Source organism: Sphaerodactylus townsendi, linkage group LG13 (assembly GCF_021028975.2).
Source record: "Sphaerodactylus townsendi isolate TG3544 linkage group LG13, MPM_Stown_v2.3, whole genome shotgun sequence".
NCBI lineage: Eukaryota > Metazoa > Chordata > Lepidosauria > Squamata > Sphaerodactylidae > Sphaerodactylus > Sphaerodactylus townsendi.
The window spans coordinates 54243992-54269341 of NC_059437.1; the positions used below are offsets into that span (position 1 = coordinate 54243992).

Below are 25350 nucleotides of genomic sequence, written 5' to 3' on the forward strand. Positions count from 1 at the left end.
GCCACTCCTGCAAGGAAGGCAGATGGCCACAAATTTTGTCAAAATAGGGGCTGAAAATATGATTTCTGTTTCCCTCCATAATACTCCATATTGTATGTCATGTTTCGGTGGGAAAGCCTGCATTCTTCAAAGCAGTAGATTTGGGATTGCAAAAATCCAGATTTCAGATATTCTGTCTCCACTTCACAGTAAATTTCAGTTAATTTTCCGCCCTGGCCCCAGGTGGAATTCTCTGTCTAATAAGACCAGGCCGCAGTGGGATTTAATGCAACTCTGCAGGGTCTGTGAGACAGAGCGGTTCCACAAGGAATATTGGATTTATAGAAATCATATATATAGAATCATATAGAAATCATATGGCACACACATCATATGTAGCTTTAACTTTAACTTATAGATTTTATCATATTTTATTGTGTGAATTATATGAAGGATGTACGTTTGTTGGAAACCGTCCCAAGCCCAAAATGGGAAAGGTGGTATAGAAATTTAATAACACAAATAAAATAAATCTTCAGGAATTTTTAAAGTTGGTGTTCGCATCCTTACGCCGGTATCTACATTCAGGTATCATGCTGATTCCAGCGTGGAGGAGCATGTCAGATAAATACTGCTAAGAGAAACTTCCGGGAAAGCTAATTCCTTAGAGCCTTTGTAAGGGTAAGGAGACAGGCACGTTTATATTGTAAAGTGCCAAACTTTCAGAGGAACGGGGATAATAAAATCAAAACCGCCCTCTGCCACCGCATTGTCCCCTTTTCCCAAGGTGACTGTGATATGGACATATAGTTTATGATGTTTTAAGCCATTGTATTTAATCATACAAGTTATATGCGAGTAATTCACTGGGCACCAAGCACTTCAGAAGCTTACTTTAGTTGGAAAAAACGAAACTCATGGGGCAGCCTGACACGGAGTTTTTCAGGTGGTTTGAGAAAACAGGGCCCCACCAAGGAGATAAGGACTTAGCAGAAGCTCACAAATACAGATAAAGGTAAAATAGAAACCAGTAGTTGTTATAGAAACCTTTTACGCAAGGTGTTTTTGACTGAAGTTTCACCAAAAATGGGAATGGGCAAGGTGAGGTAAAAGGTGGGATGAGATGACCAGGTCTGTACATCTTCTTGACTCAAACCAATGAATGAAAACAATAAATCTCTGAACACTGAAGAAGCTTTTGGATGGTTATTTTTTTAGAAGAAGAAGAAGAGTTTAGATTTATATCCCCCCCTTTCTCTCCTGCAGGAGACTCAAAGGGGCTGACAATCTCCTTGCCCTTCCCCCCTCACAACAAACACCCTGTGAGGTGGGTGGGGTTGAGAGAGCTCCGAGAAGCTGTGACTAGCCCAAGGTCACCCAGCTGGTGTGTGTGGGAGTGTACAGGCTAATCTGAATTCCCCAGATAAGCCTCCACAGCTCAGGCAGCAGAGCTGGGAATCAAACCCGGTTCCTCCAGATTAGATACACGAGCTCTTTAACCTCCTACGCCACTGCTGCTAACCGGTCAGAGCTTTTGCTCTGTGGACAGGGCCTTGCCCTGTGCCTATCAATTGGAAAAATTGTCTGCTCGCTCCTCCCCAACCAAGAAATGTAAATATGCAAATTATGCAAGGTTTTGAGTTCCTCAGAATGCTTCAGATTCTGCTGTTTAGGGGCCTTTCCCCCCAAACGGATCCACACAGTTGCCTGCAATTTGGGTCAATTCTGTCACTGGGCTTTTCCCTGCTAGAAGAATTCCAGCTCAGCATCTGGAGGAGGGCGGGCGGGGAGAAACCATTCCAAAAGCCAAATAAAAGGGGAAAAAATCCTCCATGCTACCTGTCCAAGGGGAGGAAAAACAAAGGCTTGACTTCTCTTCCCCTGTGAGCTATGAGGCACAGCCTTGGCTTTTGAGGGTGGGAACCTGGGGGCCATTTCTTGAGGGGGCCATTTCTTGAGGGGGGGGGCAACATAAAAGTCAATCAAGAATCGCAAGACTTAGAGCTGACTTTCACGGGACAGGTCTCCCCTTCAGTAAACTGATGTGGACGTCGGGAAGGAGGGAAACGTGGGCTAACGTCTGTGACGGAGGGGAGCTTATCCAACTGACTTGCCCCCGCCATTGGTGGCCAAGGGGGACCTAGTGATCTTATGGCTCACACATCAAAAAGAGACTTACAACTGCTCCCCCCCCCCCCAAAAAAAATCAATTCTGTAACCAGTGACCTAAAGTGAAATATTGCCTCCCAAGATTATGGGGGAGGCAAAGCGGCTGACATTTGTAACTCAGGAGAGCTTACGGCTGAGTCTCCTACGCACACGGCCACAAAGAGACCTCCCCTCAAAAAACTATGCAATAGCCTAAAGTATCGTGTTGTTACCCAGGAGAGCACATTTCGGGCCTGCCTGGCCTCTCTCCTCCCCCCCACATCCCACTTATGGGCCCCCACACATGGAGGTGTTTTCCTCCCCTCTCTTCTCCCTGAGGAGAGCTAAGACGGGCTCCAACACGGCCCCCTTCGCTCCCCCTCCCACGTTTGGCCACAAAGGGCAGCCCCATTTAGCTGGTGAATGAAAGCAAGAGACTGAAAAGGCCTGCTTCACACACTGCAAAATCCCTGGCCAACGCATAAGGACAGCCCTGCTGGGATGGAGCAGAGTCCTCCTCCAGTAGAAGAAGAAAAGTTTGGATTTATATCCCCCCCTTTCTCTCCTGCAGGAGACTCAAAGGGGCTGACAATCTCCTTGCCCTTCCCCCCTCACAACAAACACCCTGTGAGGTAGGTGGGGCTGAGAGAGCTCCGAGAAGCTGTGACTAGCCCAAGGTCACCCAGCTGGCGTGTGTGGGAGTGTACAGGCTATTCTGAATTCCCCAGATACACGAGCTCTTAACCTCCTACGCCACTGCTGCTCCTTTCAGGCTTTCAAACAGATGGGGGAGCAGGGCCAGGAGGGCACTAGGTGAAATGGATTTGTTTCCCTGCTCCTACACACGAAGCCTGCTGGGTGACCTTGGGCTAGTCACAGTTCTCTCTGAACTCTCTCAGCCCCTCCTGCCTGACAAGGTGTCTGTTGTGGGGAGAGGAAGGAAAAAGGAGTTGTTTGTAAGCTTGTGAGGTAGGTGGGGCTGAGAGAGCTCCGAGAAGCTGTGACTAGCCCAGGGGTAGGGAACCTGCGGCTCTCCAGATGTTCAGGAACTACAATTCCCATCAGCCCCTACCAGCATGGCCAATTGGCCATGCTGACAGAGGCTGATGGGAATTGTATGTTCCCTGAATTTATCTGGAGAGCTCGCAGGATTCCTGGATGCTAACAAGGTCACCCAGCTGGCATGTGTGGGAGTGTACAGGCTGATCTGAATTCCCCCAGATAAGCCTCCACAGCTCAGGCGGCAGAGCTGGGAATCAAACCCGGTTCCTCCAGATTAGATACACGAGCTCTTAACCTCCTACGCCACTGCTGCTGGGTCCAAACCCAGCAAACTGGTATCCAGAGGTATTCTGCCTCCGGACACAGAGGTGTTATTGACCCACCATGACTAGTAGTCCTTGATGGAGCTCCTCTGCGTGAATTTCTTTAAAAGCCATCTGGGCCTGTGGCCCTGTCTTGTGTGGCCATACACCTAATTCAGACCAGCTTCCTTTCATCATGTTAGCGGCACCCTACATCAGTGATGGCGAACCTTTTCGAGACCGAGTGCCCAAATTGCAACCCAAAACCCACTTATTAATTGCAAAGTGCCAGCACGGCAATTTAACCTGACTACTTAGGTTTTAGTTTAGAAAAAAATGGCTGGTCCCGAGGCGTGCGTTACTCAGGAGTAAGCTTGGTGGTAGTCAGTGGAGCAGCAGTGGCGTAGGAGGTTAAGAGCTCGTGTATCTAATCTGGAGGAACCGGGTTTGATTCCCAGCTCTGCCGCCTGAGCTGTGGAGGCTTCTCTGGGGAATTCAGATTAGCCTGTACACTCCCACACATGCCAGCTGGGTGACCTTGGGCTAGTCACAGCTTCTCGGAGCTCTCTCAGCCCCACCTACCTCACTGGGTGTTTGTTGTGAGGGGGGAAGGGAAAGGAGATTGTCAGCCCCTTTGAGTCTCCTTCAGGAGAGAAAGGGGGGGGATATAAATCCAAACTCTTCTTCTTCTTCTAGTCGGTGGTTTTGCTTTGAAGCAACCATGCAACTCTTCCAACAGGACAATAACGACCCTGGGAGGGTTTACTCAGAAGCAAACCCCATTGCCAGCAACCGAGCTTACTGGATTGTGCTTTAGTTCTTCACATGAAAATCAGTGGAGTTTAACAGCGCTTAACAGGGTTACCTACACTGCTTTTCCAAAACTAGGTCTTAGGTTTAATGATAATAATTGAGCCCAGCAGCCCAGGCCAACCTAGATGGGGGGGGGGGGGGGGCATTCTGCGCGTGCCCACAGAGAGGGCTCTGAGTGTCACCTCTGGCACCCGTGCCATAGGTTCGCCACCACTGGCCTACATGTTTGTGCAGACTGCAGACCCCTACATGAATTCTGCACAAAGTGGTCTCCAGGAAAATATTTGCTAGAGTAAAAAATTAGGTAGTTTTAAGAGGCCGCCAGACTCCTGTTTATCTTCCCACAAATATGTGGGTTATCACGGGTCATTGAGATGAGGAATTCTTTAGCTCCACGTGGAGCTGCAGCCAATGACAAGTTCTCAGTACACAAACGTGCACACGGCACATGAGAACTGGGATCAAACATGTGGGCTGCACAAAGAGCTGCCACCTGTAGGCAAATTTTTCCTCCTGTGGGAAGACGTCCACCCAGTGTGGTGTAGTGGCAAGGTGTGCTAGACTAGGTACTGGCAGACCTACATTTAAATCCTTACTCTGTCATGGAAGGACAGTCACATGGTCTTATGCCAGACACATTCTCAGCCTAATTCGATTTGCAGGGTGGCGAGGATAAAAGGGAGGAGAGGTGAATGATCAAAACTTTGGGTCCTCACGGGGTGGAGAGAGCATATAAGTTATGCCAAATAAATACATTATGAGAGCCAACCTGGTTAAGAGCAATGGACTCTAATCTGGAGAACCGGGTTTGATTCCCCACTTCTCCACCTGATTGGCAGAGGCTTATCTGGTGAGTCAGATGTGTTTCCGCACTCCTGCATTTCTGCTGTGTGACCTTGGGCTAGTCACAGTTCTTCGGAACTCTCTCAGCCCCACCTACCTCACAAGGTATTTGTTGTGGGGAGCGGAAGGGAAAGGAGTTTGTAAGCCACCTTGAGTCTCCTTACAGGAGAGAAAAGTGGGGTATAAATCCAAACTCTTCTTCTTAGCAACTGGCATTCAGTGGCACGTTGCCTCTGAGCATGGAGGTTCCATTTAGATCGCAGATTATATTCTGGTAACCATGATACAGTGTTGGCTCTATGTTTCTATTTATGTGCCTTTGAACTCGGTAAATCATTTTAGAGCTGGGAACAACTTTTAAAATAAGAAAATAACACAAACAACCCAACATTTGGGGGATTCTCGGACAAATGTGGCACAAGGCCGAGCTATTGCAGTTAAAGTGTTAATCTGGGATGCCCAGATTCAGATCCCACTCTGCCACGCAAGCTCGCTGGGTGACCGTGGGCCAGTCACACATTCTCAGACTAACCTACTTCACGGGGTTGATGGGACAAAATGGAGGAATGGAGAAGGATATATTGGGGAGAAAGGAATGATTTAAATGAAGTAAATAAATGAAAGCTGTGTACGTGGTTTTTGTGTTCCTGCTTCTGTCTAGCACCATCTGACAGAGGTCCGTTCAAAACCAGCATGCAATGCACAGACTCACAATGCACAGAACACAAAAATCACACACACAACATTGTATTTATTTGCTCCCGGAAACGTTGACTATTGTCTTCAACAAAAACAGCTAAAGAGGATGAGATCAGAACCTAAACTTGGTATGTTCCAGACAAAACTTGGCCATAACTTGCATTCTCTTAAATCACTCCTCCTCCACCACGCCAGCCTAGCTACTTTCAAGGACGATGACCACCGCATCTCACAAGAAACATTCTAGGAATTCTTGCTGAAGGCACTAACATTCACAGTTCTAATTGGTGAGGTTTGAGTCCAGTAGCACCTCAGAAAAACATCACGAGTTTCAGGGTGTAAACTTTCAAGAGTCCAACTTCCCTTTATGAGACACAGTCGAAAGGAAGAGGCGATCAGAGCCCTTTAATCGCGGTCAGAAGGATGTCGGAAAGAATGCTTGTAATTTACAAACTGTAGAGGATGCAGAGGGACAACACAACATTCTAATCAAAGCTACTTTGACAGAGAGAGGCGCAGATTTCACTAACTGTACACAGTTATGTTCCAAGACAGATTCCCTACCCCCCCACCCCCCCTGGAAGAACACACTTTTGTCATGAAATCCTATGTACGTTTGCTCAAAAGTAAGCCCTGGTATATTCAATGGGGCTTACTCCCAGGCTCAGAGTTTTCAGGACTGTAGCCTTAGTCTCTTGTATTGCAAAACATCTTTTTGTGATGGGGGTGGGAGCGAGAACAGGCCAACTCAAGGTTTTTCACATTTAAAGTTAATTGCATGCTGTAAGAGCCACCAGCTGTGCGCTGGCATCCACCGGCAAAAGAAAAATCGAAATGATGAATGTAAAAACATGCAGCACTGAGCACAGTGTGACTCCAAAACTTCTGACAGACGAGGAGCCCTTTTAAAACATAAATTGAAATTTGGAAGCTGGGGTCAGGCACTTAACTGGTAAAAAAGGGTTGAGGTTACTTGACCAGATGAGTATTTTTAAGGCTGCCACAGCAACCAAAAGATACCTCAGTCACCAAAGCACTTAAATTGCAAACAAATTCGTTCACTGCAACGTGAAACAATGAAATTTACTTTAAAAGTTGTTTTGAATGATATTTTTTATCATTTTTTCACATATAATTGACAAACAAAAAAATATAGAACAGAAAGGGGGGAAAAGAATAAGAAAAAATAGTACATCCACCCCTAAATTGTATATTGACTCTATAACCTGCTCTCAAGATTACAAAACTGATATCATTCAGAGAAAACATTACATAGCTTTAAAGTTCATTACCCTCTAACCATTAGTTATAGATTGAACAACTTTAAAAATAGTAATCATGTAGGTTAGGTAAATGTGAATTATTCACTGAATGGATCCTTTCCCTTGAACACCAAAATATCAGCCTACACTTACATTTTTTGTAAAGCCCACAAACAACGAAAAAGAAAGCAAAGTAATAACCAGCTATTAAACCCAAAGGTTTTATATATATGACACCATATATATTCTTATATATATGACACCATAATGAAACGGAAAACCAAACTTCCAGCTGCCTATCAGTGTTCTTGGCCCAGGCATATCCGACAATATTTAACCACAATAAGAGCCAACTGACGGGCATGACAACCCTCACATACACATACAATTTCACTTTTATTCTTTTTGAAATGTGACTAGCAAAATGTATAAAAATAAGAATCAATCACTCTCAGGAGCCCACCTGAGTATTTGCTTCTGTACAAGCCCCCCAATCTAGTGTATCTCTGATTGGAAAGGTCAAGAAGTAACTCACACAGAGTTGCAACAGGCAGACTCTTCGGAGGACAGACAATTCTACAGACTTCTGTATGCAGACTGACCAAATGTTCCCATTGTTGAGATGCAGAAAATGACTCTGATTGGAAATGGATGCAAGGATAGATCAGGGAAAGTATTCTCCTCTGTGACCAAAGGCTTTTGAATTCACTGAGCCTTCTAATAACTTATTTATTTCTCAGGACGCGGTAGTGTTTCCTTGCAGCATGTGGTTTGGGAATTCCTTCCTTAGTGGGAAGCAAATCACCCACCTCTGCTTGGTTGAAAGAACGTGTGATGATATTCAGAACATTAAAAAGAGGGAAAGGAGGACTGGGAAGGACCATAAAGAGTTAATGGAGCAAATCCAGGTCAGCCTCTGTGTTTTCTCCGGCTCTGTAACTGAACCAGCGTAACAGATGGAATAATCTCTAACTCCATCCCTTTGCACAGAACTGTGCAAGCTGCAGCCAAAAACCAAACATTAGTATCCGACGATACCATCTGTGTTTGCAAAACCCACCACTTTATTAAAGAGAAAAAAATTGCTGGCCGGCTTTTGGTTTGAGAAAATTAGCTTAGCAATAGATATAGAACACAGCACGTTTCACTGGAAATAGGTATTCTTACCCAGGGCGGTATGTGCGCGTGCTAAGATTTCATAGGAACGTACAAAAATAAAACCAGATTGTAACGATGGACACGGAAATCAACTTCCTCAGCGTTTTAGCAGCCATTAAAAGGAAACAGCTCTTGTGACTGCAAAGGTATACTCCAAGACAGAGATCTTCAAACTATGGCCCTCCAGATGTCCATGGACTACAATTCCCATCAGCCCCTGCCAGCATGGCCAAGTGGTAGGGCTCATGGGAACTGTAGTCCATGAACATCTGGAGGGCCATAGTTTGAAGACCCCTGCTCCAAGAGGTCAACAGCTATGCAGATGTTAAAGGGGCACGCCATCAGCATGATGCTGCCACACACGACCACCAAATAAAAACCTGAAACAAAATTAAAGCTGCCAAGACTTCTGCGCATCCAAACCCGACCAACGATCACAATAGATCAGCCAGTCCCAGCCAAGACCCTTCGGATTGTCCCAACCCCCTGTGACTACTGTGCGTTTTAGCCCGTCCATGCCAGAGCTTTTTACCACCACCTCTGCACCAACCATCACAAAATCCCTTTGAACATCGTAATACAGAAACTATATTAAGAAACAAAGATGCTCCAAGTTTGAATCAGGCTGGCAACACTAAGTGGGAGGGGCACAACTTCTCAAGACATGAAAACACACACGAAAACACCTGCATTTATTTGCAAAACAGAAACAAAACCATTTTATGCAGAGAACAGGTGTAGGCAATGCTGGGTGTCCTAATCGAAATCATTTTCAGCTTTGCAAACAGAAAAATCAAACACACTGAAATGTTTCAAAGAACAGGAAAACACAGTATTTCCTCAAATGCAAGGCCCCTTCCGCACACGCAAAATAATGCGTTTTCAAACCACTTTCACAACTGTTTGCAAGTGGATTTTGCTATTCCACACAGCTTCAAAGAGCACTGAAAGCAGTTTGAAAGTGCATTATTTTGCATGTGCGGAATAAGCCCAAGACAATTTTCCCCAGGTATGTCAGCAAACCTCTCTCTGGGGCTGGCTTTTCTGATTCTTGAGTCTTTTCCAAACCAATCCGCTCCACCCCACTCCCAACTTTCTTGGACAGACACATCAGCTTGTTCACTGCCCAATAGTGACTCTGGTTCACACCGCCCTTTCTACACAGTGCCCTGAACCTTAGGCAAACAGATCCTGGCCACATTGCTCTCCAATCCCACAAGCATTTAGTCTTCATATATCAGTGATGGCAAACCTTTTCGAGACCGAGTGCCCAAATTGCAACCCAAAACCCACTTATTTATCGCAAAGTGCCAACACGGCCATTTAACTTGAATACCGAGGTTTCAGTTTAGAAAAAACGGTTGGCCCAAGGCGTGCGTTACTCGGGAGTAAGCTTGATGGTAGTCGGTGGCTTTGCTTTGAAGCAACTGTGCAATGTTTCACATGAGTGAATCACAACCCTAGGAGGGTTTACTCAGAAGCAAGCCTCATTGCCAGCAACCGAGCTTACTTCCAGGTAAAGGATCGCGCTTTAGTTCTTTGCATGAAAATCAGTGGGGTTTAACAGCGCTTAACAGGGTTACCTACACTGCTTCCCCAAAACTAGGTCTTAAGTTTAATGCTAATAATCGAGCCCAGGCCAGCCTAGATGTGTGTGTCTGTGGGACTCTGTTCGCGTGTGCCCACAGAGAGGGCTCTGAGTGCCACCTCTGGCACCTGTGCCATAGGTTCGCCATCACTGTCATATATCCAGCTGCCTCTGCCCCACCACCAATAGGAAAAACAGTCAAACCTGCAGACTGAAGAGGTAGAGCTCCACCAAACCTGAAACAAGAGATTCTGCTAACTGCTCGGCAGAAGTGTCTTCCGACACGACACACCAGTAGGAATTAAACCAACAGGGTGGCCACCGTAGCAGACAACTTACTTTTTAACTTTGGGATACTTCATCTCCGCAATGGCATTTGTGGCGTCTGTCTGTCTTTCCTTCAGATGACGGGGCCACATGTTGTCCACCCAATCCACCAAGTCCACCTGGAAAAGCATTGAAAGCGAAGAGTGAGTTCAGAAATATCTGGGAAGAGCCTTTTTTCCCATAGGTAACAAAAATTAAGCCTTTGGCCCAACCAATCCAAACTCTGCACCAAATGAACCTAACCGCACTCTCCTAGGGACACCAGGCCAAAACTCTGCATTTTCCTCAGGCTGTTCAACTGAGGGGTTTTGTCTTTAAGCTATTTGGTTTGCTTGTTTCATTCATTTCACTTTTAGGTCTCAAGTTTTAGGCAGTGGCTTGGTTTTAATGGCTAGGAGCAGCAGTGGCGTAGAAGGTTAAGAGCTCGTGTATCTAATCTGGAGGAACCGGGTTTGATTCCCAGCTCTGCCGCCTGAACTGTGGAGGCTTATTTGGGGAATTCAGATTAGCCTGTACACTCCCACACATGCCAGCTGGGTGACCTTGGGCTAGTCACAGCTTCTCGGAGCTCTCTCAGCCCCACTTACCTCACAGGGTGTTTGTTGTGAGGGGGGAATGGCAAGGAGATTGTAAGCCCCTTTGATTCTCCCGTAGGAGAGAAAGGGGGGTTATAAATCCAAACTCTTCTACCGGTAATTTTATTGTATTGCTTTATTTTATGAGCCGCCTTGAGATGTAGCTTGTAATCACTGTTCCACTGTAGAGAACTGATTTAGAAGAATACTTGGCCTTACCCATCAAGGCAATGCTTTTCTTCAGGATCTGGGTTCACACCTAATTCCACTCAGACACTGAGCAAATGCAATTCTTTTCAAACCTCACCTGGATTTGTTGTTAACATTTTATTTTCCTTGTAGATGTCATACTTCTATTTTTAAAAAATCAGTTTTATCCTCTCATTCTGTCACGGAGCTCAAAGTGGAATAAACAGTTCTCTTCTCTCCTACCTTTTATCCTCCCTACAACCTTGTGAGGTAGGTTAGGGTAAATGACGGTCCCAAAGTCACCTAGTGAACTTCACTGCTGACTGAGGTCCTGAATCCGGTCTCTCAGTCCTAGTGTCAAAACTCCACCCACTACCCTACACAAACCAAACTCCCAGTCACACGAGGAACCAAAAAACCCCAAACCACACTTAAGAATGTATCAACGCACCACGTTGGGCCGCTTGACGATGCTCGCCAATTTTGTGTGGCTGAACTCCAGGCTGATCACGTTGTAGAGCTTCTCGCGTTCGGCTTCTGGCGTTTCGTAGTAGCGCACAAACTGGGACATGCTCATCTCAATGCCTTTTTGGGTGTTCACATCCATCACGTCCACGATCCGACGGCTCCCTGGAAAACGTTGGAAACTTGATGAGGGAAAAAAAATAACTACGAATTTTCCTACGTTGCAAGACAGAGAAATAAACAGACAAGTTGCCTACAGTTATTTTGGTGCAAAAGCCAAAAAGTCAGAAGCACGTGTAATACCTATTAGGACCAACTTAGAGACGCATGATGATGTTCAAGCTGTCAAGTTCTCAATCATTCTTCATCAGGCCACCATTTACAAAATAAAAAAGACGGGGGAAAGCAACTATTCCAGGTCATTATTATCTTAAGACCTTAGCATGCCAGGATATTATGGAAACTTCTGATAGGCAAAGATGATGAAGAGTTCTGTGGAATTCGGAAGCTAGCAGAGTTACACTAGTGCAGTGTTATGGTTTAAGAGTGTCAGACTGGTATCTGGGAGACCAAGGTTTGAATTCGCATGTGTGTCATGGAAGCTCTCTGAGTGACTCTCGCATTCTCAGACTAACCTGCCTCACAGGAGTCGTGAGGATAAAACGAAGGAGAGAAAAAGGAGGTAAGACTCTGTGGGTCCCCATTGGGGGAAACAGCAGGCTGTAATGAATTAAGCAAATAAATAATTTTTGTGTCATTCAGTTGGTCCTAAGAAAGGTGTTTTGGGCTTTTTAGAGCAATAAAAGAACCCAAACTTCAGTCCTTCAAGAGAAATAAGGCACCTTAATTCTGTTTAGCGGCAGCAGTGGCATAGAGAGGGGGGTACAGGGGGGTGGAACACCAGGTACCACTTCCTTGGGGGCGAATTGCAGAGGCACACTTCCCTCACAACTGCGCCCTGGCCCCAAACTTCACATGGAGTTTGATGAGACTTAACTGGTGTGTGTGTGTGGGTGTGTTTGTGGGTGTGTCCGTGTCCAGGTGCCGTTTTATAAAGCTACGCCTCTGGGCCTGCACCAGGTGGTATTTTCTTTGGCCCAGCTGACTGTACTTGGGGTAAAGCAAGACACAGCAACAGGGAGGAGGGAAGTACAATAGTCCCCTGACCTCTAGCAGGAAAGTCCCTAATACAGTAAAAGGAATAAACAGAATGCAGCTCTGTACCCACAAGAGGGCATTCAAGAACACGGGATAATCCAGTCATCCAGTTCCCAATGCCTTCTGATGCCTTTTTGCTAGACCCTGGAATGCCGCAGGCCTGCTGACCTGAAGAACAGAGGCCCCCCAGTTCACACACTGCCCAGTCATTCCCAAGCAAAGCACTGTGAGAGAACTCTGAACCGCATGATAAGAAATAGATTCACTATAGGCTTCTGACAGTTCAAAATCCCTGCCCACGCAGCAGGGTGCCTGCTGTATCTTGCACAGCCCTCGTCTCCTTCCACTCAACCTTAGCATAGGAAAAATAGGACAACTTAGGTAGGGGATGAGATCAGTGGTGGGATCCACAAATTTTAGTAACAGGTTCCCATGGTGGTGGGTTTCAAACTGTGGCATAGCGCCAATAGGGCTGGGCATTCCGGGGGCCGGGCATTCCTGGGCGGGGCTGTGGCAAGGACACAGCCGCTGCGCCGGTCCTTGGGCGGGAAACGAACGCACACAGGCGCAGGCTGCCACGCACGCCGGTGCACCTCCTGCTAGACTGCTTCCAGTTCTGCGCACTACTGCTGAGAGGAGGGGCGTAACTAAGGCAGAAATCACGTGGGCAAAATCACCCATTAGTAACCCACTCTCGGCACACACAAATAATTAGTAACCTACTCTCGGGAACCTGTGAGAACCTGCTGGATCCCACCTCTGGATGAGGTACAAAACTCAACACAGTGGTTTCTTAGACAGATAAAGAAGCAGAACTTCAGTCTCCCAAGGGGACCAAGATTCCTCAGTATAATTTCATGGCTGTCTCTGGGGCTGAGTCAAATGGTACTTCTCCCTCTTTCCCCTTCCCCACCTCCCCACCGCGCCAAAAATAACACAACTCACAAGGTACCCAGCAAAATAGATTGTTAATCTGATGCACTCACTGCCACAGGATGTAGCAATGGTCACTCTTAGGTGAGTTTAAAAGGGAACTAGACCAGTGGTTCTCAACCTGGGGGTCGGGATCCCTTTGGGGGTCGAACGACCCTTTCACAGGGGTTGCCTAAGACTCTCTGCATCAGTGTTCTCCATCTGTAAAATGGATAAATGTTAGGGTTGGGGGGTCACCACAACACGAGGAACTGTATGAAAGGGTCGCGGCATTAGGAAGGTTGAGAACCACTGAACTAGACAAAGGCACGTAGCAGAGATCCAGCAAATGGCCAATAGCCACAATTACTAAATGGAACCTCCATGTTCAAATGCAGTATTCTTCCCTGTACCAGTTGCACGGAGGGGAAGGGTTTAGCTTGTAAGCCTTCTGGTTCCAGGATTATCTTGTTGCTCACTATAGGAAACAAGCCACTGGACTTGATATGCCTTTGGTTTCATCCAGGAAGACGGAGCTTATGCAGGGGTCCCGCTCAGATCACTCTGAACTTGCTTTGGGGCACCTCTTTGCAATTACGAGCACAGTTGAGAGAACTGGTTTTCATTACAGGCAGGAAGCGATTCTTGAAAAACGTTCCAAAACAACCTACTGATTTACAGAGATGCCAACTGTCTCTCTGTCAGGCATGGGCTTTGGAGCCTCTACCTTTGACAGTTCATCACAGCCAATATCAGGAAATGAGACCCCCCCCCCCTTGTTGCTTCTGAGAATCCAGGTGATGTCACTGGGTCAAGCTGCTCCCCCCACCCCCATTAATCCAAGGGGAATGGCATCCGCGCACTTCCAAAGAACGCTCCAGATGTTCTGAATTAAGGGTTTACGGTGCCAAATTTCAAGCACCTCTGAGCTGCTGTTTCTTTCCGCCACATGTGTAGCTGACTTTGGTTCACCAGCAACCATGCGACGTCATGGGGATGCAAATACTTACAGCTTCTTCAAACATTACAGTGCATTTACACTCTTAACCATAGCATATGAAACAGCTGAAACAGAGTCAACACAGCTGCTATGATATCAGGAGGAGGGCAGACAGGCAGGTGCACCCAAGAAGAAGAGGAGCTTGGATTTATACCCCACCTTTCTCTCCTGTAAGGAGTCTCAAGGCGGCTTAGAAACAACTCCTTTTTCCTTCCTCTCCCCACAATAGACATCTTGTCAGGCAGGTGGGGCTGAGAGAGTTCAGAGAGAACTGTGACTAGCCCAAGGTCACCCAGCAGGCTTCGTGTGTAGGAGCAGGGAAACAAATCCATTTCACCTAGTGCCTCCCTAGCCCTGCTCCCCCATCTGTTTGAAAGTTTGAAAGTTAAGAGCTCGTGTATCTAATCTGGAGGTACTGGGCTTGATTCCCAGCTCTGCCGCCTGAGCTGTGGAGGCTTACCTAGGGAATTCGGATTACCCTGTACACCCCCACACACGCCAGCTGGATGACCTTGGGCTAGTCACAGCTTCTCGGAGCTCTCTCAGCCCCACCTACCTCACAGGGTGTTTGTTGTGAGGGAGGAAGGGCAAGGAGATTGTAAGCCCCTTTGAGTCTCCTGCAGGAGAGAAAGGGGGGATATAAATCCAAACTCTTCTTCTACTCTTCTTCTTAAAATATGTTTTAGCACAAATTCTCTCCTATCAAAATACCATGTTCGATTATGCCCAAAAGAATGTCTTCGACAAAGGACCTGCGTGAAAATGAATGATAATTCTCATATTCATTCAGGACTATATTCTAATGCGGAAGCATACAACCTTCTCAACCGCTGCCCCTCAAGAGACCGAACTATCACCCTTGTGTGGAACAGAGTGGCAGCTGGGCCCAGGCGTCTCTTGTTCCTGTGTCACCATGGCAACTTGCTAAAGCAGGAAACACTGGCCCGGCATGAGCAGAGCAGAACGCTACCACTTGCTGCTCAGCCGAAATCAGGCCCCAAAGGATAGTATTATCAACCTCCAGGTGAGGCCGGAGGATCTCCTGGAATTACAACTGACGACAGAGATCAATCCCCCTAGAGCCATGGTGGCGAACCTTTGGCACTCCAGATGTTATGGACTACAATTCCCATCAGCCCCTTCCAGCATGCCAGCCAATTGGCCAGGTTCGCCACCACTGCCCTAGAAGAAATGGAGGCTTCGGAGGGATGAAACATCTCATCCAGCAAGCTCCCACCAGACCAGGAAGTTCCCATTCCCCAGATACCGCCCCCAAAGCTCCAGAGATTTCCGGAGGTGAAGTCTGCAACTGTATACAAGGACGCAATGAGAGCCTATTCAGTCCTCCGCAGCTGCTCACTCAGGGCTGGCTTTGGGACTTGAGAAATTGAGACGCAGCTTGGCTGGGTGAGGAATCCCCCCCCCCCCCGACCTACAGCCCGACGGAGCTCGGTTTCAGGCTAGCCAATCAGGGCCTGCCCTGGCCTATAAAAAGGTGGAACGAAGAGCGCCAAACGCAGAAGTCTGTTCCGCTTTTCCAACTAGCCAGCTGGCAAAAGCTCACGCGGTGCCACAACAGCTGTCAGAGAGTTGCCTCGTAACCCAAGAGGCCAGCCAGAAGTTGCCGTCTCCAAATGCAGGTGGCTGTATCTTGTTACAGGAGAAAGGGAGGGGGGGTGGATTGTGACGCTGCCATTGTTTTTAAGTGGATTCTCCAACTGCGTGTGGGTCGGAGCTTGACGACTGCCAGACCTCCTCGTTGCATTTTAAGCCTTAAGAGGATCCTCGCCGCTGGAAAGAAAACTGGATGCGATATGAGGACAGTTGCAAGAGTCCACAGCTGTTCCCCCAACTAACCACGGCACAACAATGGAAGAGGAATATTTGAAATACACCCTTTTTCTGTCAAAAAATATATATATTTGTGTAGAGTCCAGTCCACCTAGTTCAGCGACGGCGAACCTTTTCGAGACCAAGTGCCCAAATTGCAGCCCAAAACCCATTTATTTATCACAAAGTGCCAACATGGCAATTTAACCTGAATACTGAGGTTTTAGTTTAGAAAAAAACGGTTGGCTCTAAGGCGCACATTACTCAGGAGTAAGCTTAGTGAAGCAACCGTGCAACATTTCGAATGGGTGAATCACTTAATTCTAGGAGGGTTTGCATTCAGTAGCTGCCCTAATGTTGTGAACCGAGCTTACTCCCGCGCAAAGGATCGCGGCTCCAGTATTCAGCCTAGATGTGTGTGGCGAGGGTGATTTTCCGCCCCCCACATGATGAACTCTGTGCACATGTGCCCACAGAAAGGGCACTGAGTGCCACCTCTGGCACTCGTGCCATAGGTTCGCCACTGCTGACCTAGTTCACATCTGGCAGCTCCCGAGGACACATTCCAGTATGTAGACTGCTGCCCTTTCACACAAGGCAGAGCCAGTGTCTTGAAACATGGCTCCTGGCAATGCTCCATCCACACCATCAACACTCTGTAGCTATCGCAAACCTGAGAACTCAGCAATGGGGAAGGACGGCTTCCTGAACGCCACCTGACAATAGCACCTCACACTCGGGCCAATCCATATAAAGCTCTATGCCAGGGGTCCCCAGTTGTTTTGAGTCTGTGGGTGCTTTGGAATTCTGACACAGGGTGGTGGGTGCAATCACAAAATAGCTGATGCAGTAGGTGGAGCCAACCACACAAATACACCCCTATGTATTTTTCATTCCACCCATTCTGCAGGGTATGCACAGTTCCCCTCAATTTATCGTCATGTTATCCCTGTAAAAGAGTTTGAAGTGAGAGAGCATAACTGGCCCAGGGAGGATAAAAATTAATGATTTCCAGAGGTTTCTGTCAGATTATTTTGGGCAGATTTTCCATCTAGATAATATTATCACAGATGCTTGGTTTTGCAATTCTCAAAACTGTGAATTTGTGTCTGCAGAGATAACGTGCCTCTTCTTCACAGTAAAAATGTTACAAAACAAACATATAGAGCTGAGGGGAAAAAAGATCTTAATCCCATAGTTCTTTTGCAAATCTATGCACAGAATCAACCCCTTATCTCTTACGTTTAAAGATGTTCAATAAATAGAAGACTGTTTGGAATGGAACAGATCTGCACAAGGGGCCAAGTGTGAGGAGGGAAGGGCAAACAGTAAAAATGACAGTAAGCCCTCTTGAGCAGAATAGTCCACAAGTCTTGGGATCTTTGTGTGCAGAGCCTGAATGTTATCCTATCATCCTCTCCCTGGAGGGGAAAAATCCATAAAGGCAGTGGGCTGTAACAGAGACACAATTTAGAAATATTGTAATGAAGTTCTTCTACCTGTGGGTAAGGCAAGCATGCATGCAGAACACAAACACTGCAACATAGGAATGCAAGGCCTGGAGTGTGAAATGAAACCAGAGATAGTTCATTTCATCATCATTTCATCATTACCTACATATTTCTAATAATATAACCAAATCAGTAATTTTGACATCATGGTAAAACTAATCCAAAAAGTTACTTTTCTAACAACGTAACCTTCTTCTGGTTGTAAATATTAAGATTATACCAGCAAATGAGTTTTAAGTAGAAAACCATGATTTAAATCAAGTCTTACTGACTAGAGATTTAAATTGTGATTTAAATCAAATCCACCATGGAGTAGCCCAAGGTCACCCAACGAGCTTCCACAGCAGAGTGGGGATTGAATGCAGACCTCCAAGATTCTAGGAGCAGCAGTGGCGTAGGAGGTTAAGAGCTCGTGTATCTAATCTGGAGGAACCGGGTTTGATTCCCTGCTCTGCTGCCTGAGCTGTGGAGGCTTATCTGGGGAATTCAGATTAGCCTGTACACTCCCACACATGCCAGCTGGGTGACCTTGGGCTAGTCACAGCTTCTCGGAGCTCTCTCAGCCCCACCTACCTCACAGGGGGTTTGTTGTGAGGGAGGAAGGGTAAGGAGATTGTAAGCCCCTTTGAGTCTCCTGCAGGAGAGAAAGGGGGATATAAATCCAAACTTTTCTTCTTCTTCTTCTTCTTCTTCTTCTTCTTCTTCTAGTCCAGGGGTCTACAACCTGCAGCTCTCCAGATGTTCATGGACTACAAATCCCAGCAGCTCCTGGCCATGCTGGCAGGGGCTGATGGGAATTGTAGTCCATGAACATCTGGAGAGCCGCAGGTTGCAGACCCCTGTTCTAATCTGACACTTCAACCCCTTCACCTCCACATCAGGCTCAGAGAAGTGAAATGTGTTCCAGGTCACACTCTCAGTTCAAACAGGGCCACGATACCCGGTCTTCCGCAACACATCAAGTTTCAGTCCCGGATATTTGAAACTGATTGTTCCTGACACCTAGTGCCGGAGATCCAGGGAGATGTCGAGGATTGAACTGGCCACCTTATGCATATGAAGTAAGTGCCTTGCTGCTGAGCCATGACTCTTCCTTAAGTGCCCACACAGAAAAGGTTTCTTTCTGGCAGTAGCTTCAAAGAAGCACAGAGTCAAAGCAGCAAACATAAGCTATGGAACAGGAGCCCAGAGTACGGCTGGAAGAGGACCTAGCCGTAGTATTTATTTATTTATTTATTTATTATTTATTAATTAAACTTATAGGCCGGCTCATCCCCGAAGGGCTCGAGGCGGCTCACAATACCGCTGTTCTAACGAACAGCAAATCAACAACTTAAAAACTTAAACCCCTGAAAAACCTCTGCAGCATAAATTAAAACAACAAAAGTTTTTTAGAACAAAAGTTGTTTAAAACAGGCGCCCGAACTAAGGCCAAAAGGAGGGAGGGAATAGGCAGGGCCCGCGATGGCATCAGTGGATCAGGCCCAACCAGAATAGAAAAGATGGAAACAGGCAGCCTCAGATTCGGTGGGGGGCAATAGGGCCACGGCCGGCCCCTCCAAAAGCCCGGTGGAATAGCTCCGTCTTACAGGCCCTGCGGAACTCACTACGGTCCCGCAGGGCCCAGACAGCTGGAGGTAGAGCATTCTACCAGGCACGGGCCAGAGCCGTAAAGGCTCTGGCCCGGGTTGAGGCCAGCCGTATCATCGTGGGGCCAGGGGTCACCAGCAGTTCTGACGCTGCCGAACGCAGCGGCCTATGTGGGACATAAGGGGTGATGCGGTCCCGTAGCTACACAGTAGTAGCTACACAGGCCTTGGTCCGGCTAGTGCCTGGACAGGAAATCTCCGGGGAACACTCCTCTCCTGACCAGCACAGCACTTTTGAGTGCTTGGTTGCAAAACTGGTATTTTTTTTAAAAAAATCTGTAATAAAAGATGCACTTCCATTAGCAGCAGCAGTGATGTGAAACCAGAGAAGCTAGACTGAGGCCTACAGCTGTAAAAACAGAGAAGATTTCTCGGGGCGATCAGGGCTGCCCTAATTACTATATTTAGAAAGTGATTCACCCACCACACTCCCTCTCCTCCAAGGTTTTCACGGCATTCCGCATGCCTCGCACGTGGATCAGGCCTGAGGTTTCAGGAGGTATTTTCTGAGGATCTCGTTAAGCATTTGGGGGGAAGGGGGGGGGGGAGAAAGAGAAATCTGTACAGATCTCTTCCAGGGGAGAAAGCGCGATGACAAGAGGTCATTAAATGTTGCTGGCTCAATTAGACCCTCTCCACAGTAGGGGAGAGAGACAGAAGCGCAGAGCTCATAAAAGAGATCCTAAAAGCAAGAAAGGGAGACCACACAAGAGGCCAGCGGACGGCTGCAGCTAGTCCAAGTCTTGGCCGGGAGAAAGTACACAACAAAATCCACGCTTGAAAGGCGCAGGTTTAAATTTCCTCTCTGCCGCAAAGCGGACTCAGTCCCTACGGGCTCATGTCATTTTCTTTTCCCTTAACCTAGCGCACAGAGTTGTGCGCGAGGAGGGAACGGGGCATCAAAGTTTCGCTCCACTCTGAGTTCTTTGGAGAAACAGTACAAAAAAAATATTTACATACTCCACAGTCTAGAAATTATATGGATTTCACAGGGAAAATCTATACCTTTTACTCCCCCGCCCTCTAATCTCACTGGGTCCATTTTTCTGACGTGTTCTATTCCAGACTCTCAGATCTGAAGACAATTCCTTGCTACACTGAAATCTCATTAGAAAAGTCTGGTCTGTGGCTTCATGGGAAAGTGCATTTTTGGTGGTGGTCCCCATTGCTGAGAGGTCAAGCTAGTGGGTGCTCTTTTCTAAAGTCTTTATCCTCCAGAAAATCTATTTCTGTTTTCATTTCCAGTTTCATTCCAACAGAGCTCTTCCACTGATTTTCGATTTGCTGCTATCTCTGGCCTAATGCCTCATAATTTGGTTCGAGCGTTTCTAAGTACTTAAATCGAGCGATTTCAGTATTTTTTTGCTCGTTGTTTTCAGCTTGTTGCTGAAAAGACATCCGATATTCAGTAAACATTTAAATCCATCCTCCGTCAAGAAACAGCGAGACTTCTTTTTAATTTTTTTTAAAAGCTTTTTTCTCCATCTGATTTCTAGGATATCCCTTTGCAATTTATCTTCCTCTCTCTGCAAAACACAAGATTATAACACAGCCGCAGCATACAGAAAGAAGCTGTCCCACTTTCTCCATTGAAATGCTGTGACTTTTTTTAGCTCCGCTTCTTTTTTTAGTATCGACAAACAATGGGAAAAGGGCAAGCAAAGCACCTCGGCGGTGTCTGTCTGAAAGCGGGCCGTGCGGGGGGCGGGGAATCTTAGATAAGATTCCTGATTCTTGCTTTTTTCTCCGAGGCCTCATGGCGCAACGAAAGGAACTCACGAGCAACCTCAAATGGGTCCCTTCCTTTAAAGAAGGAAAAAAGAAAATGCAAAAAAGTATGCAGGTTATAGGCAAGAATATGAGATTCTCCCTTGCAGAGTTTGGCCAATGGGCACTGACAACTCTCTCAGGACAGGGAAGGACAGCGAGAATGGGTTTAGCCTTGTTGTGAAATGTTAAGTGCTAGCTTGATCTTTTAAAAAATCCCATAGCCAGGGCTGTGGTAAAACATGATTCTGCAAAAAATGTCAGCAAATGCACAGATCTTGGCATTAAGCATGCAAGGCAGTGTCCTTAAAAGCAAGAGTCTTGTTTTTAAAAATGACATCGCTTCTCTGGCACTTATGGTTATGAAGGAATGATGGCAAATACCATGTTTCCCCGAATATAAGACAGTGTCTTACTGTCAGTGTCTTAATTAATTTTTGCTCCCAAAGATGTGCTATGTCTTATTTTCAGGGGATGTCTTATTTTTCTGTGTTCTGTTCGTTGGGCATGCTTCCAAACAAAAACTTTGCTATGTCTTACTTTTGGAGGATGCCTTATATTTTGCACTTCAGCAAAACCTCTACTACATCTTATTTTCAGGGGATGTCTTATATTCGGGGAAACAGGATATGAGGGCAACACTGGTGGAAATCTAGAAGCCAGAAGGATGGGGAGGAACAGGACTCCAAATGGTTGGGGGCAAGATTTTAGGGCCCTCACATCACTTGCCCCCACATCTGGCTGTCCAATCAATCTAGAAGCAATTGTACAAAATAGAAGGAAACTGCCGAACGACTACTGTGAAAAACAAAAGAAATCACGCACATTTCCTCAACTGAAATAATGGGCAGAGGACACAGGATCTAGTTTTTCCAGCACCTGGTGCAGGATTTCTTAGAATGAACTTCATAGGATCCAACTTTCCATCAGAGCTCCGTCTAGGCCAGCGGCTTGCAAACTCCCTACTTTGAGGAAGCCCCTTCGACATCATGTGGTCCCTGCTGACCAACCCCCTGTACAGCGTAGAGCAGGGGTGTCCAACTCTGGCGCCTCAGATGTTCATGGACTACAATTCCCATCAGCCCCTGCTGGCATGGCTGATGGGAATTGTAGTCCATGAACATCTGAAGAGCCAGAGTTGGACACCTCTGGTGTAGAGCATTTGGGGACCTGTTTTATACAGCCAGCTCCATTCACTTGCTGTACAGGCTAGGCCCATTTGGGGTTGGCCAGCATTCTGCTTGAATGGAGAGTGGGAAAGCAACAACCTACTCCCATGTATGGCAACCAGAGAAGGACGAACACACCATATTTGTTTTACTCTTGTACGTTGCTGTTTTGACCCTTTCTCTTCATCCATTGTCAGTTTGGGTATTGCTATCATTTTCTTTATACTACAAACATGCGGCCCAGGAAACAGTCCAACCACAACACTATACCAACTCTAAATATCGTGAAATCTATCTGCCTGGCAGCATGAATATTTGGCCCTATTATATCTGAATGTCAGACTTTGCATACCAAAAATCCCAGATTCCATCTCTGGCGAGCCTCTTCCATTAAATGCAGACAGCAGCCTGTGGAAAAGACCAAAGACCCTGTGGAAGAATAAACCCTGCTAGTAGTAGGAGCAGCAGTGGCGTAGGAGGTTAAGAGCTCGTGTATCTAATCTGGAGGAACCGGGTTTGATTCCCAGCTCTGCCGCCTGAGCTGTGGAGGCTTATCTGGGGAATTCAGATTAGCCTGCACACTCCCACACACGCCAGCTGGGTGACCTTGGGCTAGTCACAGCTTCTCGGAGCTCTCTCAGCCCCACCTACCTCGCAGGGTGTTTGTTGTGAGGGGGGAAGGGCAAGGCGATTGTAAGCCCCTTTGAGTCTCCTGCAGGAGAGAAAGGGGGGATATAAATCCAAACTCTTCTTCTTCTTCTAGTCTGATTCAGGAGGAGACAAACGCATAAGCGACGGTCCAGTTCCAAGGATGAGGCAAGCGATGTTGGAATGGTCAAAGGGGATTTAGATGAAAAGTAGGCTACATGCATCACCCCTTTCTCTCGGACAAAAACTTTTTGAAAACAACAGCAAGGGTATGCTCTTTCCATCCACAAAGGAGAACTCGTGTCAGCCCATCAGTTAGTAAAACTACTGAAATCCAAGTCTTCTTTCTACGCAGTCTGGAACATCTTAGGAAACGGCTTTTATTTTTATTCCACCATTTGTAGTCATTTTGGGGTCAGAACAACTTCTCCAATCAGATAAAATCTTTTTAAAAAACTGAAATTAAACCACTGTCTAAATTGGAAAGTCAGCCTCTAGGGCGGTGAACGTGGACAGCAGCATTTTCAAAAAGCCTTCCAATATACTCCTTGGCGTGACATCAGCTATGGAAGGATAAAAGCGCCCCAGAAACCAGATTCACTTCCCACATCCAGTGCCAGTATGTAGTGGTTAGGAGCGGTGCACTGTAATCTGGAGAACGGGGTTTGATTCCCCACTTCTCCACATGAACAGTGAACTCTAATCTAGTAAACTAAATTTGTTTCCCTGCTCCTACACATGAAGCCTGCTGGGTGACCTTGGGCTAGTCAGTTCTCTCAGAACTCTCTCAGCCCCACCTACCTCACAAAGTGTGTGTTGAAGGGACAGGAAGGGGTCGTAAGATGCTTTGAGGCTCCTTGCTGCAGAAGAAAGTGGAATATAAATCCAACTCTTCTTCTCTGACAATTATCTGGAAAAGGCTGGAGACATGCAGACGGTCTATTGTATAGTACGCAGCCTGAGGCGCAAGGAGCAGACCTTCAGAAAGCAGATGGAACCCTATGGGCTTCCTCTGACCCCTAAATCCCACTGAGTGGGACACTGCAATACCACTGTCAGCCACCAGTAGCAGGGGCACTGTGGTGCACCGAAGGGCACCTGTTTTCTCCCGCTGTGAGCGGCCTTGTTAAGCCATTTGGTGGCAGCTACACCAGTCCCAGATGATACCCAGAAGGAAGCGATAATATCGGTTCAGTCCGACCACTTTACACAGCGTTTTCCCCAGCACAGAAACAGATCCTACGTTCACGTAACAGAAAAGGAGACCCCTTCGCTCCTGTCCCCTTGTTTCCCCTCCCTCTGCGTACTTCCTGGTTTGAAGTTTTAGAGTGGAAGCTCTCTGGGGCAGTGAACTGTCTTCCTGCACTCCCTCCATCACACCACAGAGATTCTAACGTTTCACAGGTAACACTGCAAGATTTTTGTTACTCCAGTGAAGAAGCCAACAAATACTTTGGTGGATTCTATGCTTAGCAGAACTGCAGCTACATGAGAGAAAGGCCTTAGAAAGGCAGTTTCTAAACAGCTACTCATCCACTGAGAATAAATATTGCCACCAGGTAACCAAGAAAGGTTACATAGACAAAGTTGAAAGTGTATTGATCTTCCGACGTCCAGCAAGTAATTAGGACCATAAGAATAGCCCAGGAGGGTCAGGAGAAGGGTTAATCTATTCCAAGGTCCTGTTTCACCTCCTAGCAGCTAGCCAGATGCCCCACAAATTATCTTCTGTTATTCGTGTGTAGTATCCAGTATTATAAGGTATTCCATCTTTGAGCATGGGTGCTCCATTTTAACACTCACACTTGTAGGAATGAAGACAACATTGTATGACACCAGGAGCTGTAAAAAGACAAGCTAGCAAGAATCTTTTTACGTACCCAAGTGCTATCAAGTCACAACTGACTTCTGGAGATCCCAGTCAGGGGATTTCAAGACAAGCAGTTAAGCAGTGGTGGTTTGCCACAGCCTTCCTCTGATGTCTTCCTTGGTGGGCCCCCAATCCATGTGCAGACCCTGCTTAGCTTTTGAGAGCAGACAAGATCGTGCTGTCCCTCGCTGCCTTCCCTCCCCAAGAACATTTGTGGGCTTTGATTTTTCTGTGTGTGTTTTTCCAAAGCTTTTGTAAAGTAGACGTGAGGATCCCAATTCCCCTTGCTTCTACAGCAGAGAGCCTTTCAAAAACACAAGCTATGCCACCACTAGAGGGTTTTCCGGGTCATGTGGTGTGGCGCCTCCCCTGACCACCCATCCCCCTGGGGCGAGTGTGCCGTCCCTCCTCCCTTTACCTGGGGGTTTTCCTTCCCAGCCGAGCTCTTAAATAACCTCGCCCACAGGGTGCCTCAGCGCTAGGTGT

General features: G+C 46.8%; 1 protein-coding gene across 2 annotated transcripts in view; it reads right to left on the reverse strand.

The window, feature by feature from the left end:
* KDM2B (lysine demethylase 2B) overlaps positions 1 to 25350 on the reverse strand; it is a 94413-nt gene that overhangs the window by 67044 nt on the left and 2019 nt on the right. For both annotated transcript variants that reach the window (XM_048514746.1, XM_048514745.1), the window contains exons 3-4: positions 11337 to 11515; positions 10134 to 10240 (exon numbers count right to left, since the gene is read on the reverse strand). In XM_048514746.1, coding sequence (XP_048370703.1) covers positions 10134 to 10240; positions 11337 to 11515 — 286 coding nt within the window. The remainder of the gene's footprint in view (positions 1 to 10133; positions 10241 to 11336; positions 11516 to 25350) is intronic.